The sequence below is a fragment of the Gavialis gangeticus genome, unplaced genomic scaffold (genome assembly GCF_001723915.1).
Source record: "Gavialis gangeticus isolate Ggan-Ray unplaced genomic scaffold, GavGan_comp1, whole genome shotgun sequence".
In the NCBI taxonomy this organism is placed as follows: domain Eukaryota; kingdom Metazoa; phylum Chordata; order Crocodylia; family Gavialidae; genus Gavialis; species Gavialis gangeticus.
The window spans coordinates 112,224,920-112,244,591 of NW_017729024.1; the positions used below are offsets into that span (position 1 = coordinate 112,224,920).

At 41.3% G+C, this 19,672-nt stretch overlaps 1 protein-coding gene across 13 annotated transcripts in view; it reads left to right on the forward strand.

Annotated features, from left to right (window-relative positions):
• The window catches only part of MPDZ (multiple PDZ domain crumbs cell polarity complex component), a 160,769-nt gene extending 146,251 nt beyond the window's left edge, over nt 1-14,518 (forward strand). For all 13 annotated transcript variants that reach the window (XM_019517589.1, XM_019517582.1, XM_019517586.1 and 10 more), the window contains 7 exons: nt 1,865-1,961; nt 2,703-2,743; nt 3,830-3,952; nt 5,461-5,565; nt 5,891-6,003; nt 10,148-10,271; nt 12,355-14,518. In XM_019517589.1, coding sequence (XP_019373134.1) covers nt 1,865-1,961; nt 2,703-2,743; nt 3,830-3,952; nt 5,461-5,565; nt 5,891-6,003; nt 10,148-10,271; nt 12,355-12,501 — 750 coding nt within the window. In that variant the 3' untranslated portion in view covers nt 12,502-14,518. The remainder of the gene's footprint in view (nt 1-1,864; nt 1,962-2,702; nt 2,744-3,829; nt 3,953-5,460; nt 5,566-5,890; nt 6,004-10,147; nt 10,272-12,354) is intronic.
• The last annotated feature ends 5,154 nt before the right edge of the window (nt 14,519-19,672 follow it).

The window sequence follows — 19,672 nt, forward strand, 5'->3', positions numbered from 1 at the left end:
CACTTAACATATCCAAGTTGAAGAAAAGCAAAACCTTTTATGTACAGAAGTTTCAAAGCCTTTTGGTGGTCATGTTTCTTTGGCTAAAGGCATGATCCAGCCAAAAAGTTTCTCCAGGAGTGGCTTTGTTGTGTTGCCTGATTGTGATTTTAGGGCTTCATCCTGGGAAGTAAAGCTTAATCTCCCAATGAAACCAGTGGCATGGAATATTCCCCATGAAATACTTTGTTCAGCACTCTCCTGCACTGCCCTGATATACACATAGGGACCCTGGCCAAATAATACCTTCAGCAACAAAGCACAAATCTTTGGAAAGGGTGAGAAACAGGAGGATTTTGTATGGTTAACAGAGCTGTGCAGAAAAGAGGAATCTATGTCTTTATCAGGCCTTTCTGGTCAGCTCCACTGATTAATTTTAATAAAGTATTTGACCTTTATCCATTTCCACATCTAAAGGTAATCTTGGTGTACTTGCAGTGTGAATGATACTGCTGTGGTTATGTGTCTCTCTTAATGTTTCCATTACTAACCATATCACACATTTTTTGAAGACTCCAGAGATCAATCTGGGCTAAATTGAAAATTAATCAGGATAAAAACTAGCATACAGACCATCCAGGTCTCATAGAAACTGTATCTAAAAATTTACATATCTGATTGCTTTGGACTGAGAGAAGATAGCAGGAACTGACCTGGATGTTTTAAGTTCAGGATATCGAAAAATAAAGCCCCTTGGCTGGATTTGCCCCACAGAGGCCTATCATCCAGCCTACAGAGAGTATGTGCTGGCTGCAGTGCACAGAGCCCATCTGATACGCAGCATGGGACCAGTCTGGGGCACGCGCTGCATGCAGCACCCATGCCACACTGGCCCTGTGCTCTGAATCCAGGGCCCGTTAGAATCAGGCTCATAGACAGGCTGCTTATGCCAAATCCTGCATATGCAAGGCTAGTCTTGTGCAGGCCCCACATGCAGCATACAATCTGGACCAGCCCCATGTGCTGTGTGTCCCCTGGGGCTGGAGCTAACACAGGAGCTCTCTGGGGTGCATACTGCATGTGGTACCCTCAGACCAGCCCCACATCCATCGAGTTTGACATCCCTATTGAAGTCATACAGCAGTGGGAAGACCAAGCAAAAACTGCAGTATCCAGAAGCCTTTAAAACACCTGGGTATTAAGAATTCGGCTGTCACTGAAAATGTATTAACCCAATAAAAACACATAATTTACTTGAAGAGACAATGACTTTTACCAAGCAAGTCAGCCAAGACGGTACCACTACTGTCTAATTATGAAAAATATAACACAATATGAGCCATGCTACCCTTTAACATATAGGTATACGCTGCTTCCACAGATACCAGTAAAATCCAGATTGCATTTGTATGCACAAAGCTAAAAGATGCATTTGGCCTCAAAGCTTTACTTTTGTAGAGTCTAAATTAACAAGAGATCATACGTGAAGGTAGGAACCAGTGTTTTCAGTTGAAAGGGAAAATGAGTAGAGATTCAAATAATAAAAATTAAGAGATAGATAACCCTCTCCACAACAACAGAGAGCTGAGAGGCAGTAGGCTTTCTGATCAGTGTGGCAGAATGGGTGATGCACAACTTCGCAGACAAAAAGGGTATGAGAAAGAAAAAGTGTTTGGTGTTATGGCTAATATCGTGGTTATAGAGAGTGTGGGCACATTGATAGTGTGTATTCAAGAGAATAAGGAGCAGTAGAATTGTATGTGATTTCTAACTAGACCTGAGGGAAAATAGTAAAATAGCTGAGTATTGTTAATCATGATTTTACTTTCTGGCATGCTAGATGTTTGAAAGGTATGGTTTAATTCCAATGTGATGTTATATTTAGGTGAGTGAAGGAAGTGGCAGCCTGTCATCATTCAGCTTCCCAGTTTCTAGCTCCAGCCCACCTGAGGCCCTTGACAGTGGTCTGAAGAAGAATGCCAGTAAGATTCCTTTGAGGCCTTTAATAGTTTATATGGAAAATGTACACCTCATTAAACTGTCTGTGGATCAGTAGTTGAGATATGTTGTTTGTCTGAAGTGTCCCAGATTGATGGACTAAAAGTAATTCCTTTCAAATCTAAAATGCAGACATGGCAGTTATTCTACAATTTAGCATATTTATTTTTATAGCCTGTTATAATAGGAACTGTTAGCAGCTTGCCACACCTGGTGTTTGTGTTGTAAGACTGTAAATTGTTAAATCAGAATTTCCCATCTAAGCATATCTTCCATTAAGCTGTTTGTCTCATGCATTCCAAAAGGGGACCACGTGTGGAAATCTGTGGACAGTAGCAGATTTTGTATAGTTAAATCAGGAGAGATAAGTAACTGTTTTCTCATGCTTAAATTACAAGAAAGTCAATATCGCCTTAAGTGCTGTTTGCAAATTGCTCAAACAGAACAGAACAACAGACCTGAAAGTCTTATTCTGGAATGTATTTGATATTCAAAAATGAATGATTGGGTATTTTTCTTTAATTTTATGTAAAATATACCTATTCCCTCCCATCTTAGAAGTACTTCAGTCTTGTTAATGTAATGACAGCAGCTTTCAAAATCTGTTCACAGCATGTTGCATATATTAGCAAAAGCCAGAATCTGTAGAGCTGTTTGCACGGCTATTATTGAAAGCTCCCTTAAAAGCCAACTTATGTTTTGTTGTTTTTTTTATTTCACTGTAGCTTCTGAAATACAGGGACTAAGAATAGTTGAAATAAAAAAGGTAAGTCACAGTACAAAATTGTTTGAATCAAGGGCTAGTTTAACTGGTGTCATTATACCAGGTTGAGGATCTGGCCACAGATTTTTAATCCTATACCCTAAATCTTATAAACGATAAGTTTTCATTAGAATGTTTGGGTTTTGTTTTGTTTTTTAAATTAATTAATCCATTTTTGTAGAACAATATATTGATAGCAGCTTTACATGCATCCCCTCGATCTTCAGAATGCTCTTAAGATGCAACGCACAGATCTCTTTAACATAACACACAGGCCTCCAAGTTTGTCTGAAAATTGGTAGACAGAGAATTAGTGAGAACTAATGGGCACTTCTTTTGTTGCATTTTCATTGGAGTAAAACCACTAAAACCTAATTGAGTTGTTTTAGATTTATAAGCTCATTATTTTAGAAGTATAATTTTTTCATCTTTCTAGTATGCACTTATATTTAGTTAATTTTTTTGAAGCTGTACTATAGATTTGATAAAGTTATCAGGGTATAAATTATGAGATTGATTTTAGCACTCACCAACTTTATACTAGTGCTATTCCATTGATTTCCTGATTTACATATGTGGAGCAGCAAAGTTAGCTCATGTGTGATTTGTCCAGTATTTATTTATTGTGACATTTAATCACTTTGTATGGATTTATTTTGGCTACCTTTATTTTCATTGCAGCTATTATAAATAGCTGCCAAAATACTGTTTTGTAATCTTCCGGAACAATAGTTTTCGTCTGTGTCCTACAACAGCAGTACATTAGGTGGAGTGCAGAGATTAACTGTAATTTTTGAGGAGTTCCTAAAGATGGACTGACCTGAAGAAGGGTATCATAGCTGACTTTCCTCCCACGTCCTCCTCCATTATTGCAAATTGACCTGGAGGGTTTTAAGCTGAGTTCTTCATAAGTATTCAGCTATTTTAGGTCTCTTAATTTTGGGGTATCTTGTTTGAGAAATTTAAAGGCTATACATTGGTGCACTTTCAAAAAATGACACTCTTCTGGTATTTCAAATTAGGTTTGCAATCCTGTTTTGTATTATTTTTCTTTTGAACATATTCAGTCTGTTTTCTTTACCATATCAGGGCCCCGCAGATTCCCTAGGAGTGAGCATTGCTGGAGGAGTGGGGAGTCCCCTGGGAGATGTTCCCATATTTATTGCCATGATGCATCCCAATGGAGTTGCAGCCCAGACTCAGAAACTCAGGGTAAGTTAGCTGTTAAGCAAGAAGGTAGGTGAAGAAGCTCTTTGCGGTAGTGTTTAATAAATTCATATGGCTGGATGACACAAATATATGTTATTTTCATCAGGGCTTCAGGCTGTGCCAGCAATCTCTGCCATTCAAGACAAGTTTGCGATGGTGTTGAGTAGTTTGAGATGGTGGGACTTGTTTCAAGGACATTAGTCTCTTCTCAAAGGTAGCAATTAGAGTAGGAAAATTTGAAGCAACTCTCTGATGCAAAACCTGCACAATTCTTAGAAAACAGAGGGAGAAGCATAATATAGATAAACCCCACAAATCAGCTCCCATTACCGGCAGAGTAATCAGTAGCCTCTCCAATGACTACACACATAGCTGCTTTTCCTACTGTGCTTCTCAGTGCAGGCTGCTTTTCTTTAAACTCAAGTGATCTTAAAACTAGTGTGAATTGGTTGTACTTGCAGCTATTGATGTGTGTGGTGACCAGTTTACTCCACTGTTTATGTAAACAATGCATTTGGCCTGGATATTCACCTTGGCAGACCCTACAGTGAGAGACTGCGGGACCTGAACCTATTCAGCCTCCACAAGAGAAGGCTGAGGGGGGACCTGGTGACCGTCTATAAACTCACTAGGGGGGACCAGAAGGGTTTGGGGGAGACGCTGTTTCCCCTAGCGCCCGCTGGCATAACAAGGAGTAATGGGCACAAGTTGATGGAGAGGAGGTATAGATTGGACATCCGCAAAAACTACTTCACAGTTAGGGCGGCTAGGAGCTGGAACCAACTTCCAAGGGAAGTGGTGCTGGCCCCTACCCTGGGGGTCTTTAAGAAGAGGCTGGATGCCTACCTGGCTGGACTCATTTGAGTCCTGTTTCTTGTTTCGGGGTTTTGTTGTTCTCCCGCCCTGGTGGGGGGTCGGGCTAGAAGATCTACTAGGTCCCTTCCGACCCTAAATCTATGAAACTATGGAACTATGAATAAGTCAATTTTTTTGGATTCCCTGTCTTTACATAGTGCATAAGTGTACAACTGGATAGACTGTCTGATATTTGCATATATTCTAATTAGCACCATGTAATCCTTAATGCTGACATCTCTAAAGTGTAGGCAATCATATTATCCCCTCATACATTCAGACAGTAGAAGACAGATGCCTCTATACTACCATTGAATCACGGTGTCCCACAAGCAACTGCAAGGTAAATGTACCAGAAACAAAGGAACAGGTCCTAACCTGCCTGTCATTGCTGAAGCTATATGAGTTTCACTAGAACTGCTTTGATTTATGTCACCTAACAATGTGGACCAGAGAGAGAGATTTTGCTGTAAGCAGGTGCTAAATTATTTCTTTGTGAAGTACACTGTTGGTAAAAACCTACTGGATCGAGTTACTCAGTTCCAGAACTCTCTGTGGAAGAGATACACTCTTATTCTGTATTACAAAGGTATCATATGGTTCCCAGTGACCTAAATTGTTATTAATGGCTTGCTCTTTTATTTTCTTATTTGCAGGTCGGGGATAGGATTGTTAGCATTTGTGGAACATCCACTGAGGGCATGACTCACTCCCAAGCTGTCAGTCTGTTGAAAAATGCTTCAGGCACTATTGAATTACAGGTAAAATGTTTCACTAGAGTGATATTCAGAATTCATTTTGCTGCTTTGATTTGGAGCTTAAAAAAGTAATAAACAGGGCAAAGCATGGAAAGCACAGTTAGAGGAAATAAGCATTGCGCAATCTACACTTATACATATTTTATCTCAAACAGTATGATCCAACTTTATTTATCCTTTATGTGACTGAAAAGTACTTAAACATTTAACAACTAATAAGTCTCGTTTTGGTCTTTTCATCCTTATAAATAACCTCGTGCTTACAGTGGGTTGTGGTGTTCAGCTACCTGCATATCAACTTTCATTGGCATCTAAAATGTTCTCTCAGGTGGTGGCAGGAGGAGATGTAAGTGTCATAACAGGTCAGCAACAGGATCCACCTACTTCCAGTCTCTCATTTTCAGGATTAACATCAAGTAGCATCTTCCAGGATGATTTAGGGTAAGTACATCAAAGATCCATAAACAATAATATATTAATGTATTAATATATCAAACCCCACAATCTGGGAGTGCATCTAAAAGCTGCTTAAATTGCAGCAAGTGGAGAATGAGATGTCCCACAGCCTGAGGGAAGAATTCACAAAGAGATTTATTCATAAGCACAGTATTCACAGGCCTAAAAGTTAAGGCACCTGGCTCCAGGAAAATACTTTGCAAATCCAGTTTAGGCACCTAAGTTTTGAAGAGATTAAAGGCCACCCTTACTTTCTCCCAAGAGCCTACTCTAACCATCTAGTTGCATAATGGCACAGCATGAAGATGAAGGGTGAAACAACTTCTGACCTAGTTAAGGTACTTTCCAGGGAGCTGGGTGCCCTTCCTTCTTGTCCCTGCTCTCAGGGCCCATCATGCATTTGACATCAAACAGTCATAGGATAAAAATCACAAGATCAAATCAGGGTGCAGGGACCAGAACCTAGGAATTTCTGCTCTAGGTAACAGGTCAAATCACTATGCAACAGGCAGACCTATCTTTTTGCCTTTTTGTTCCTGGCCCATAGACGTTGCATTTCCGTGTATTGGTGGCATAGCTTAAAGAAAACTGGTGAAGCATTGCCCTCCCCTTCTTGTCTACAGGGTGGTAGTTGGAGGATTGCCTTGGAGCCTGAGATTCCTAGGATCAGGTCTCACCTTTAAGGGTTCTTTATATATTTTACACGTAGCTAGCCATTAGGGTGGAATCCTGGCTGTGGAGATCAGAACATAGGATTCGAGTCTCCAAGGCTGGATGGGGCTAAAGAGTCAAGTGCTTGTCCTGGTGCCTTGAATCTTGCATTCCAATCTGTACAGTTCGAAAAGGAGGTGTGGAGAGACCTCAGTGAGCTGATCTGTTCTCTAGTGTAGTTGATAGTGCGTTCTCTGGAAGATGGGAGGTACAAGTTTGAATCCTTGCAGCTCACTCCTGGTCGGGGATGACACCATTCAGTCGCCCACCGGAATCTGATACAGACACAAATATTAATTAGCATTTAACTTGTACATGCAAACAAATAACTGGATGTCTTAACTTCTGATATTTCTATCTTAATTGCAAAATATATGGGTAAATTTATTTGGACTGAAATAAAGAAGTGATAAGAAACATGTGTTTGTGCCATCTTGGTATGATCAAGGGACAGCAGGGTAGGTCCTATGAGGAAAGGTTGCGGGACCTGAACCTGTTCAGCCTTCAAAAGAGAAGGCTGAGGGGGGATCTTGTGGCCTGTTATAAACTGGTTAGGGGGGATCAGCAGGCGCTGGGGGAGTCCCTGTTCCCCCGAGCACCGCAAGGAGTGACCAGGAACAATGGTCACAAGCTGGTGGAGGGAAGGTTTAAGTTGGACATCAGGAGGCGCTACTTCACGGTCAGGGCGGCTAGAGTCTGGAACCAGCTTCCAAGTGAGGTGGTGCAGGCTCCCACCCTGGGGGTTTTTAAGAGGAGGTTGGATGACCACCTTACTGGGGTCATTTGACCCCAGTGCTCTTCCTGCCATGGCAGGGGGTCGGACTAGATGATCTGCTTATGTCCCTTCCGACCCTAGAAACTATGAAACTATGGTAGTGTTGGAGTGGTGTTGTAGCTGTGATGGTCCAGGAATCATGTGAAAGGAAAGGATTTTTGTGGATGATATCTTTTATTGGACCAACTGCCTGGTTGGGCTAGACTATCTAAGTCCAATAACAGGCATCCACAAAAGTCCTTGCCTCTTGCAGCATTCCATCTTGAAATTCTGAGTTCTAGAAATCTTTATGGACAATTTCAAGGTTTTGTTTTGTTTCTTAAAATAATTTCTGTAGTTATCCTGGGCTTTTTTTGTTTCTTTCTGAACTCTGTACATACTGGTGTAACCTTGGTTATGTACATTGGTCATGTGACCTGTAGATGTCCTAAAAATTTGCATAGCCTCCTTAGGTATGCAAGATCAAAAGGTTAAGGGCTGCCCTGTTTGTGCCATTTTCCTAATCTTGAGCTTTTAAAATTTTAATTCTAGGGGACAAAGGGTGGGGAGGCAAAATCTTTGCGTCACTGGCAGATCTTTGTGTCACCGGGCCTCCTCCTCTTTTATTTGGAAAGTATATACAGTCTTCAGGAGACTGTTGTGCAGGAATCACCAGCAAGTTGGGTCTTACTGTGACCTGGGCTGAGGCCAGTGGTGGGGTGGCTGGCAGAGTTTGTTTTGTTTTGTTTTGTTTTGTTTTGTTTTTTAAAGGAGAGAGTCCACTGCAGAGTGGAGTCCCTCTTTGAGGGCATTCTTCCAGGCTGGTATATCTTCACAGCTGAGAGACAGCTAGCTGTCTTGACCCCTGCCATGCTTATGAAGTGGTAGCCGTGAAAGCAGCGGACCTCAGCTGACCCCAGCCATGCTTATGGAATGGCAGCAATGAACCTGATGGCAAGAGCAACAGCATCCTGAAGAGCAGTGGAGACCACCAGTGCCTGCCCCAGCAGCATTCTGTAGAGAGGGAGCTGTGGCAATAAGTCCCAGGCAACATTATCCAAAGTGATGGCAGCAGTGGCAGCCCTGGGCTGTGTTCTCTTAGAGTAGTAGCAGCAGCAACAATCCCAGGCAGCACTCCCCAGAGCAGTGGCAAATGATGACAATCCCAAGTGCCATCCCTTAAAGTGGCTGTGGCAAGACAACAAGAGTGGCACACCTCAGCATCAATCCTGAATGGCACTTAAAGCACCAGCTGCAGTGATGATCCCTAGTGGCGTTTCTTGACAGAAGTGATCCCAGGCAGTGAGAAGCTCAAGCAACAATCCCCAAAAAGGGCTGGGATTGCTACTGTGTAAAGGGCTGGCAGCAGCAAAACACCACCCCACCGTCTGGTGGTGACCCCTAAAAAGGTGACACTTGAAACTTTGGCCCAAGAGGCCAAAGAGTTGATCTTTCAAGATGTGTGATATTAAGGTCCCTGGCAGATATTCTGTTAAAGGCGCGGTGGGATGTGTTCCACAATCCCAACAAGTGCCCCTGCTGCCATTCTGCATGTGTATGGCAGGAAGTGTGATTGTGGAATTGGGGATCAGATCCTAATCATGCCCTGTTATCAGTGCAGGGAGATCCCAGGATCAAGGCTCTGATGCAGGCTGAGGGCGCTTATCAGCTGGTTAGCACTCCTGGCCTTGGGAGCACACTGGAGTCAAGGGCTCCAGTGCCTTCCCTACGCTGGAAGTGCTAATCAGCCTGGCCACCTGTTCATTTTAAGGTTCAGTGGGAATCCACCACAAAGATGTTACACAGATTTTGTGTAATGACTTTGTGTCTTATCCTCTGTTTTATTGGACCATTGATTCTATAAATGTGTGGCTGCAGTACTACTGAAGACATGACTGGTTAATCACAAGTATAATGTCTGCCACTGGCCTGATATGTTGAAGACTTTAAAGTGCTCAGTATATTTTATATTTTGAAGGCCAGACAAGTTGGATGTTAGGGGAAATTGGTTTTAGGATGTAAAATGTTTTTGAATGTTGGACATTAGGGGTTCTTGTTTGCTTTTTGGGGGGTGTTTAGTATGAGAGTATTTGCTGTTTGTGGGTATAATGCTTGGGGAGTGGAATAGCTAAAGGGGAGATTAGATGAGAATAGTTTATTTTAATTATTAAATTACCTTTAATAAATGGTTCTGTCTGTTCAGTTTCCCGTAAATGGGAATGTTTTTCTTTTAGGACCATCAGTGGAGTAGAATTTCCCAGGGTGCTGGGTGGGGCTACAGTCAGCCCCTCTCCAAATTTGAACCAAGGCCTGGTAGAAGAGTTACACCAGTGTTTACTAGCTAACAAGCACTGATACTGGACTATTCCACTAATTACTGGGCAATGCATTAGGTGACTAAGTAAATATACTTCTACAAATGGAAGGTAAAATACTAGGGAAAATGTTATGAAAGTAAGTAAACACATTACAGCATTAAACAAGGTTTCAGTGGTTTGCATAAACTGAACTATTCAGAGCAATATACATTAAACACATTAGTGCTGCCAGCAGTCGCTGGTGTTAAAAGTTTAAGAGCCATTGTGCTAAACACTGAATGTGTGGGGTATGCTCACAAAAGAATGCTCATAAATGAAAAAGAACCATTTCTTCTTTCCCTTGCAGACCCCCTCAGTATAAAACCATTACTCTGGATCGAGGACCGGATGGTCTGGGCTTTAGCATTGTGGGAGGATATGGCAGCCCCCATGGAGATTTACCTATTTATGTTAAGACTGTATTTGCAAAGGTAAGTACATGAGCATAAAACAACTCAAACAATTTATTACTGCTTGCCACCTGATTTCTTAATGTGTGGCCAGAAGTGAAGCCAGGGGGGATGTAACAGCTCATCTAAGTGCTTTCCTTAGGCTGGAATGAAGGTTTTATTTTACATGTATCTGAAGTTTGATGTCCTTCAGTTAGGCAAACTGGGCCTAATTTTGAGTATTCCCAATTTGTGCGCATCAGTCTCTGTTTCAACTGTAAAGAGTTAGATTTAAGCATGTAACTTCATTGTTTCTTTGGCCACCTATGTTTTGATTGCATTCTCTTCAGTTAATAGTTAATTTAGTTACTTACTATGAATTGCGGAATCTCAGGGCATTTTTACATGTGCTCAGATGAGGGGACAGGACGGCGGTGGCTTTAATAAGAACGGCTCTCAGAGCCATTCTTATTAAAATGCCTGGACCATCTTGTATATCAGCACCCCTGTGCTTCAAAATGGTGATGGGGTGCTTTATCTTAAAGCTCATTGAATGCGATTTAATTAAAGTGCTCCCACCACCATTTTGAAGAGTGGGAACACCGATACATGAAACACAGAGGCTGGCTGGATCATGGTAATTACCATGCTTCAGCAGACTCAATTAATCAAGTCTGGTCCGATGCGCTATAATTATAGTGTCGGAGCAGCCTCCTGACTCATGTACAGGCACTTTTAGATGGGCTGGAGCAGTCTATTGGATCCAGCCCTGAATTTCTGGAGAAGTTTGGATCTGTATGTGGTGACCTGGGTCCATGTCAAAACACAATCAAAACTCCCCAGATCTTGGTAAGGTTGGAATTGGAGCTGGATTAGATCCGTCTCCCACTAATTTGATTTTAGAGAGTGTGTACATTTTGCAGTTGCAGTTTTAGTTCTGGAGTTTGAAAACTATACCATCCAAAGGAAGAGGGCTGGAGGAGTTAAGAACTCCACAGATCCTAACCTACAGAATCTATACTGTAGGGCAGTGGTGGCCATCTTTTTTTGACAGGTATGTCAAATGTTGGGTCCAAGCATTCTGCAAGCTAAGGCTCATACCCTCCCCAAGTGCCACGCCAATCCCCTTCCCCTGTGTGGTCTGCTCAGCCACCCTGCTCCCAACCTAGTCTCCGTTGCTCTGCTCCCTGCCCCCTTTCAAGTGTGCCGTGTGCCAAAGACAGCAGCTGCCTGTATGTGTGGCATATCTGCTGCAGATTAACAGCCCCTGTTATACAGCATGTAATCTCCACTTTGTTAATAATACTGTATTTACTCGAATCCAAGGCAAGGTTTTTTCCTCCCAAACAACATGGTGGGGGAGGAGGGAAATCTTATCTTAGATTCAAGTACCAGCCCAGGGCAGGTGGCAGCTGAATTCCAGCTTCAGCCTTGGGCTTGGACCCAAAGCCAGAGCTGAGTGGAGACTCATGCAGCAGAGGCAGGGGTGTACATGGCCAAGGAACCACGGGGTTAAAACGCTTGATTGTGGGTGGGGGGTACTCAAGGGAGACCTGCCTATGTGGCTTGGAGGGAGTGTGGGGAAGACTGCACTGCCTATGCTCTGTTCCCCCCAATGCCTTCTGCTCCAGCCCCGATCTGGCCAGGCACAGAGCTACCACCACTGCTGCTTCTGCCTGGTTGGGCAGAGCAACGTTGGGCTGCAGCCACTGCTGCTGACTGCACCAGAGCTGGAACAGAGCAGAGCAGCAGAAAGTAAGTGGCAGGGGCAGGTGGGGAAAGGTGGAGGACAGGCAGCAGGGGTCAGGCACGGGCATGGGTGGGGCAAGACTTAGTTTTAAATTTGAAGGTGTTTTGGATTTGCTAATCAGGAGGCATCTCAGTACCACTTGTTCTATCTGGTCAAGTTCGCACAATGGAACTTCTCTACAAAAATGTAGAGGCAGAGAGAAGCAACACCTTATAAAGTCAAAATGATCATGTGTTTCTAATGATGAAAGCTAACTAGTCCTTCACCACTAAAACTTTTCATGCTCTATTGTGTACTGTAATCATCCAAGATCCTATTTGGATTTAGTGACTGTGCAACAGGCAGTTAAAGAAATTATGTGCTGTGCAATTTCAGGGAGCAGCAGCAGAAGATGGCCGTCTGAAGAGAGGGGATCAAATCATTGCTGTCAACGGGCAAAGTTTAGAAGGGGTGACCCATGAAGAAGCAGTTGCTATTCTAAAAAGGACAAAAGGAACTGTCACTCTGACTGTTTTGTCGTGAACAGTCACGATATGATCAACCAGATTACATTATCTACAGTCCACAAAGCAAAGACAATAGACATGTTTATGTAGCCCTTTTGCTATTTCAGCTTCATCAGGCTATGTTACATCACTGAAGAAAAACAACACTTAATCATATTTTTGTATACAATAGAAGTATTTGTCTTACTGTCAAACCACTGGGATGGGTTTATGTAGTTTTTCATTATTATTATTATTATTATTATTGTAATGAATACTCGTAATCCACAAGAAAATGAATATTAGTGTTAGAAATCACATTGCAAAACTGGAATGTTTTGCAAAGAGTGTTTGAATATTTGAGATATGTTGGGAAAATATGTTTTCAAAAAGAAAGTTGTCAAATCAGTGAAGAGAGAGGCAATATTTAAAGAGCAGAATTGTGGAAAGGAGAAATAGCGACCAAAAGAAGTAAAGTTGGATAGAAGTTGGGAAAGTTGTAGGCAGATGCTTAAGCTGTCTGGAGGGCCAGTTATTCATTCCACAATGCTTTTTTGTGTCAAGAAAGGTTGTTTTTTTTTAAGCAATATTGGGAACAGGGTTTTAGTTTGGTTGGAGATTCTTTTGTTCTCAGGGGCTGAAACATCCACTTAGCAGTGGTGACTAGGTACATGAGGGAGCCCTATAGCTGCAGTGTTCAAAGGATTTAACCTTTTTTTTAATGAAGTTTCTAGCCTTTGTAGGTATGAAGAAAACCCTTTCAGTGGAATTGAAGACCACCCTTTCCTAAAACTGTAGGCAGACAGCTTCAGTGTCACCATCTCTACTGCGGAGAGCTTCTCCAGGTGGCAACGTTAACCATTCTGGTCAATTCCACTGATTCAATTCAGGGCCCTGTGGAGAGCAGTGAAACTGGAAATCAGAAAGTCAATTTCAAGTTGCTGTTGCTGTTCTAAGTGGCAGAAGAACTGGCCCCATCCATCCCTGGATGAATCAAAGAATAGTGTTAGCAGAGAGTGGAGTAGTGAAGATACCCTTAACAGATGAGAATAAGAATAAGGAGAATGCTGGAGATCTACTTTTTGCCTCCCTCAGAGTCAGAAACTTGTAGGGGAAGGAGGAAATATGGGAGAGAAATATGTCCCTTTTCACTTCTCGAAGCTGTAAGGATTACTAATTTATCAGACACTTGCAAGCCAGAGCCTAATTTAAGATGGACCCTTGTGCAAAATCAAATGACAACACCACCCCTCTGCCTCTTGCTCTCCCAGCCCAGTACATATACCAGCACCTTCAGTTTCCCAGTAGCTGAACTTCCTAGAAGCATGTTGTTCATAGAGATTGCTTGTGGATCTTTTCTCTGGCTGGTAAGTATCTGCAAAATTATTCAAAGCCCATTTGTGACTTACGTTGTGACCAAATAAGAAGTGTTATTAAAACTCTAGAGAGAAAAAATATTGTCCAGGGGCATGTGAGCAGTGGTATACCCGTTAGCTGGTGTGTTGTATAGTGCATACTTTCATATAGCTACAAGACTCCTGTATTGATCAGCAACAAGTTTATAGCAACTAGTTACAGTGTTCCATTGTTGATTTTTGAAACGGAGACAACAGTCAAATTGTGTTAGAGAAATATGCAAGAACACAAGTAGCATTAACTTAAATGAGAGAAAAACAGTGTTAGAAACGTTTGAGAGAGAAGATTAGCAAACTGATAGCTAAATCTAAGTGTATTAACTAAAAAAATAGCCCTTTCCATTTCATTAATTATTTTAGAAGTTACAACGCAATAGGCGAAGACTAAGGAAAAACAGATGGTACCATAACTTGAAGCAACTGGTGACAAATTATTATTCTGTAGTTATTCCCAATTTAGTGTGTGAAACGCCTACATAGAGTATGTAAAGTCATTTTAAATATGATTTATATTTGTAACAGAAGTAGTGTACAGATATTTTATTACTGCCTTTGTGTCTAAATGCAGGATTTAAGTGAATAAATATGAAGCTATCTGTGATAAATGAATAAAGTTGCAGATGTATCTGTGGTTTCTTAGTGGTGAAGTGGCAGAACATTTTTCTGTTCTAAGGAGATAATGTCAGATCAAATTAGGTCCTGTTATATAGGTTTACTTAGGAAAACAATAAAACCAAAGTTAATATTTACTCTTCCTAGGATTTTTTAAATTTTCACTAAAAACTACTTTTATTTTGATATAATTGGTTTTCCAGCCTATTCCCATTCCCGTGCTCTCAAATTTGGTCTCAGGGTAATTCATGAGAACCAGCTATCAAAATTAACTAGAAATAGCTACGAAATTGACTCCCTTTATTTTCTTCTCTAAGGTGAATGAAATGAAAAAGGAAACAAACCATAGTATTGGTTGAACGTAAAAAAAAAGATTTTCAAATAGCCTTTCAAAGCAGTGGGATTACTGTGTCAGAGCAAAGCACCAAATCATCAAGCCTGGTACTCAGTCTTGGAGAATGGCTAATCTTCCCACCCCCCTCCAAAAAAATAAAAACCCACTACGTGCTCAGGCAATTATGGTATAAACCATCATCTCTTAGTGGTTGTCTTGTGTAGACAAACTGTAAGGTGTAAGTTACCATACTAGTGTTTTTTTTCTTTTTCTTTTTATCACTATGTAGTTAACCTTGTCTAATGTAATTCAACTCAGTTCTTCAAGCTGCATCCTGCACTTCTTTCAATAGTTTTTTACGCAGTGGGGGTTAAGCACATGAAGCTGGAAGCCTCTGCACCTTCAAGCTCAGTAATCATACATGTCTAATGTATTAGTAGTATTAATATTAGATCCTGCTAAGCTCTTGTTTTTTTTCAATTTTAGTAGTTTAGGATGGTATTAATAACAGATGTGGACATTTATTGGTTTAAGATGTGGCTTTGGATCGACCACAGCTGGCCTGGAGTGGTGCATATTTTTCACCCCTGGGCAAAGAGCATTAGGCATTGGTATTGCTGCTTTGCTAGAGATCTTCAGTCAGGGAAAGGCAGGCTTAATTTGGGGCTGGAACTTTTGAGGATTCTAACAGAGCAGTAATGCCAATGCTTGGGAACAGCTGACCATTGTTCTGGATCCCGTGGGAACTGAGATCAGTCATCATCTTTCAAAAATTGGCCCATAGAGAAAGAAAAATAAGCTGCATGCTGTATAGAGTCTCCTTTGGGGTGGTTCAAAAAGCAAATGTAGCACCTGGATAATAGGAATCAATGGAAAAAGGTCTGCTTACTGCTGCCGTAACAGAGCACAATGGCTACATATTCAGGAATTATTAACCAGTATGGTTATCATTATGTTGTTTTTCAGAGTAACCACTTTTCCGAGCTAAACGTTATCTTCCATTTGGAAGAGGAAATGGTTGACAAGTTTCTAAAGTCCATTTAAAATATTCATATATACGTTCATGACACAATATGAAGCTCACTAAAATAAATGCCACCTCTTGTCTCATTTATAAGACATTCATGTGAAAGTTGTATACACTGACCACCTTACCACATAAAGGTCTCCAAACCTTAGTACCATGCCTATTACTTACACACACACACACACACACACACGCTGCTTTTGACAAGTCTTCCACTTACTCTGAAAAAATCAGGAAAAAATTAGACTGATAATTGTACATGTTTTTAAAATAATGTCCATGCTGATAGTTTATAATGCGTAAGGTTCAATTGCAAGGTGAGCTTTGCTTTCTTTTGCCATGGGGTTTCGTTTGTTTGTTTGTATTTATATTTCCTTCCATATGCACATTTCTTTTTGCTATGGAAAATGCTTCTAAAATGTGATCTATGTTGTTAACCCCCCTGGAAGACTAATTTGAAACCAAAAAGAAGAGGAAGGATGCTACTCTCCTCATGTTTTTAAATATTAATTAAATAGAAAGGCTATGAAGCTGCTTTGAGAGAGGACGGATCTTGAAATCTGCTTATATTTTGCACTGAAGGTATAAGAGTTTTTCAAAATAGAGCTGGGAGGAACCTTGATATGTCAGTGTGTCTTCTCTCATACTGTGCACTACTCCTGTCAGATGTTGGTCTGACCACCTTTTAAAAACCTCCAGTAAGTAGGTCAGTCGCCCAGCTTCCTGATTGAGGCCAGTCAGCTCTGGGTGCAGTTTTCAGCCAGTTTGTTTTACGTGGGGCAACCTTGTCTCCATAGTAAACAAAACAAAACACAAAAATGTACAGACAAACAAAACCAAAACCTGCTGTCTGTCCTCAGACCCTGAAAGGGGAAACTCAGGCTCTGTTTCTCCCATAGCCTCCTCTCACCTTGCACTGAGCTCCTGGAGCTTTTAACCCCCTTTGTAACTCCACCCTTCTATAGTAGTCATCACTTGCAGCAGGTTCCCAGACTTGCAGCCAAGCAGGCTACTAGCTGCTAACTACCTGCTGCTGGGTTTCATCCTGTGAAGGCTGAGCACCTCCTTCCACCTCCAATGATGACAATTCCACAACCTCCCCAGGTAATCTATTCCAGTGCTTAACTACCCTGAGAGCTAAAACGATTTTCATAATGTCTAACTTCTTGTCCCATCCCCTAACCTTTTACCTATTTGAAAACTGGTATTGTGTCTCTCCTTACTTTTCTCTCAACAGTAACAAAATATGTTGTTTGCTGTTGACCTTTGTTCAGTTTTTAATAGTCACTTCCACATCCTTTTCTGTAGAATGGTTACCTAGTTAATTCTCAGTTTTTATTTGTGCGGTTGGTTATTGCTCCCTAAGTGTAATTCTTTGTACTTGCCTACTGGGTTGCATCCTATTTATTTCTGCAATTTGTCAAAATTATTTTAAACACAAAGAGCTTGCAACCCTTCCTGGTTTGGTGTCATCTGGGCACATGAATGACGCAGCGGCTGGGGGGGCATGGCGGTGGCGGGAGTGTGGTGGCGGTAAGTGGGGGAGCTCCTGCAGATGCCACTGGTGCTGTTGGTGAAGCGGGGCCGGGGGCCCGTAGCCACCACCGGCCAGCGGGGATCAGCTGTGTCTTTTTGTAGAGGGTGCACTGCCACAATCAAGGAGTGCACATGCACCCCCTATGCATCACCCATGTCTGGGCACGTTGACGTGTGCTTTAATGTGCAGTAACCTTACTGGGCATTAGAGTGTCACGGCTTTAGGCATTAGAGTGTTACCATGCTAATACATTAATGTGCAGTAAAATTAAGCTATTGCGCATTAAGTATTTCTAAAAAAGGATGTGCTTTTGCTACTGCACATTAGGGCAGCCTAATGTGCATTGATTTAGTACCTCATATGAGAGGTACTAAACTTGATGCACTGTGGCAAAAGTGCATTAATGACCATGTGGACACAACCCCTGTAACCTTAATAAGGGTACTCTATTTCATCACCCAAGTCACAGATGAAAATACTGAATTGTTCTGGACCCAGGACAGACTCCTGTGGAATTCCACTTGATATATCCTTTCAGTCTGAAGGTGAGTCATTATTATGATATGAGCCCAATTTTCCAAACAGTTTTTGTACTCACCTTACAGTAGTTTCATGCACAATATATTTCTCTAACTTGCTGATGTCATATGAAAAAGTATCAAAAGCCTTACTAGACATCAAGATATCACATCTAATGTTTCTCCCTATCCACAAAGCTTTATCTTATCATACAAAAATTAGGTTGGTTTGATATGATTTTATCTGGACAAATCCATGTCAGGCTCTCTTTTTTCCTCCTGTGATTCTTGCATTCTTTTGATTCTTGCAAGGCTGCAACAGCTGCTTGGCCAAACTGGTGGTGCTTCTGAGCATATGCAGTAGCTGAACTTTGGATATCTAAATTGGATTTCATCACAAAATGGGTGCCTAAAAGGTTTTGCACTGGATTAGGTGGGTTTTCTGTGAATTATTTTCCCGGACTCTTAAATTTTGCTTCAGTCCTGCTTTAGGTACCCAAATTCACCTTAGTGCTATCAGAGATTTTAGGTTAAGAACATTTAAAATTTGCAAGTCAAACTGTATGTAGGTTAATGAAAGCAAATAAGTCATTCAACTAGGCAAATCTGCTTCCAAACTGGCATCAGTTGTTTTCAGCAGTTATTGCCTTACAGCTTTTTGACAATGTGTGTATGATTTTAGTTGCCCTCTTATTTAAGAATGTTTTTTGACTGGGTAAGGATAGGCAATAGTTACATTTGCTGGGAAATTATACTAAATTTTTCACCTTTCTACCCTTCTTGGCATAGTTAATCAGCTTTTAGAAGGAAATGTTCAGCACAAAACATTTCCCTGAGTCCTGGCTCAACCTTTTCTGGTGTTTCAGTGGTTGATGTACAAACTGCTAGTTTTGCATGTGTTTTTATAATGCTTTTGTACATTTCACTTGAAATTTGAATTATATCTTAGAATGACAGGCAGCTTGACACCAGGACTGGAAGACAAAAGTTCTAATTTGAGCTCTGCCATAGGCTATGTTTTCAAAATAGTGTCTATTAAGTCTCTAGTTCTGCGCACACAAAACTGACACAAGGGAGTTTGAGCTGGATGTTTAAGATCTCTTGTGCAGTGCATGAGGACAGGAAGAAAAGGATCCACAAAACCCTTGGCATGGACCCAGTAAATGCAGGAAATGCTTGGAAAATACACCTCACCTGGACTTTGGATATATCTACTCCCCCTTACTGAAGCGTGTGTCAATATACTCAGGTATACCATTTAAACTGACTAATATGGGTACACTTAATAGTGTAGCTATGACAGCATAGCATTCAGAGTAGGCTGCAAAACCTGCCTTTGACCCTTGGGAAATAGGCAGCTATAAGCGCTGAGCTCTGCCTTTTGTAGCAAATGACTATCAGTACCAAGGCTAGTTAGTTTAAAGCTAGGTAAATAGCGTTGCACAAGTAGATAGGCACAGGCTGCAGTCGTGCCTCTGCAAACTAAATGCATAGACACCAAAATTTCAGGGATCTATCTTGTACCTGTATTGGTCTAAGAAAAAGAAGCACAAAATTCTTGTTTCAGAGGTCATCTTTTATTAGACCAATTAAAAAGTAAGAAAAACATTTATTTCTTTGCAAGCTTTCAGGTGCACACACCTGTCATCAGGCTAAGTCCTCTTAGAAAATAAACTCCATTTTGCACAGGGGAAGTTGAGGCTGGAAGTGTATTCCCCTGGATACCTAAGGGTCCTTTCGTGAGAAGGTTGCTCTGTGATGTGCA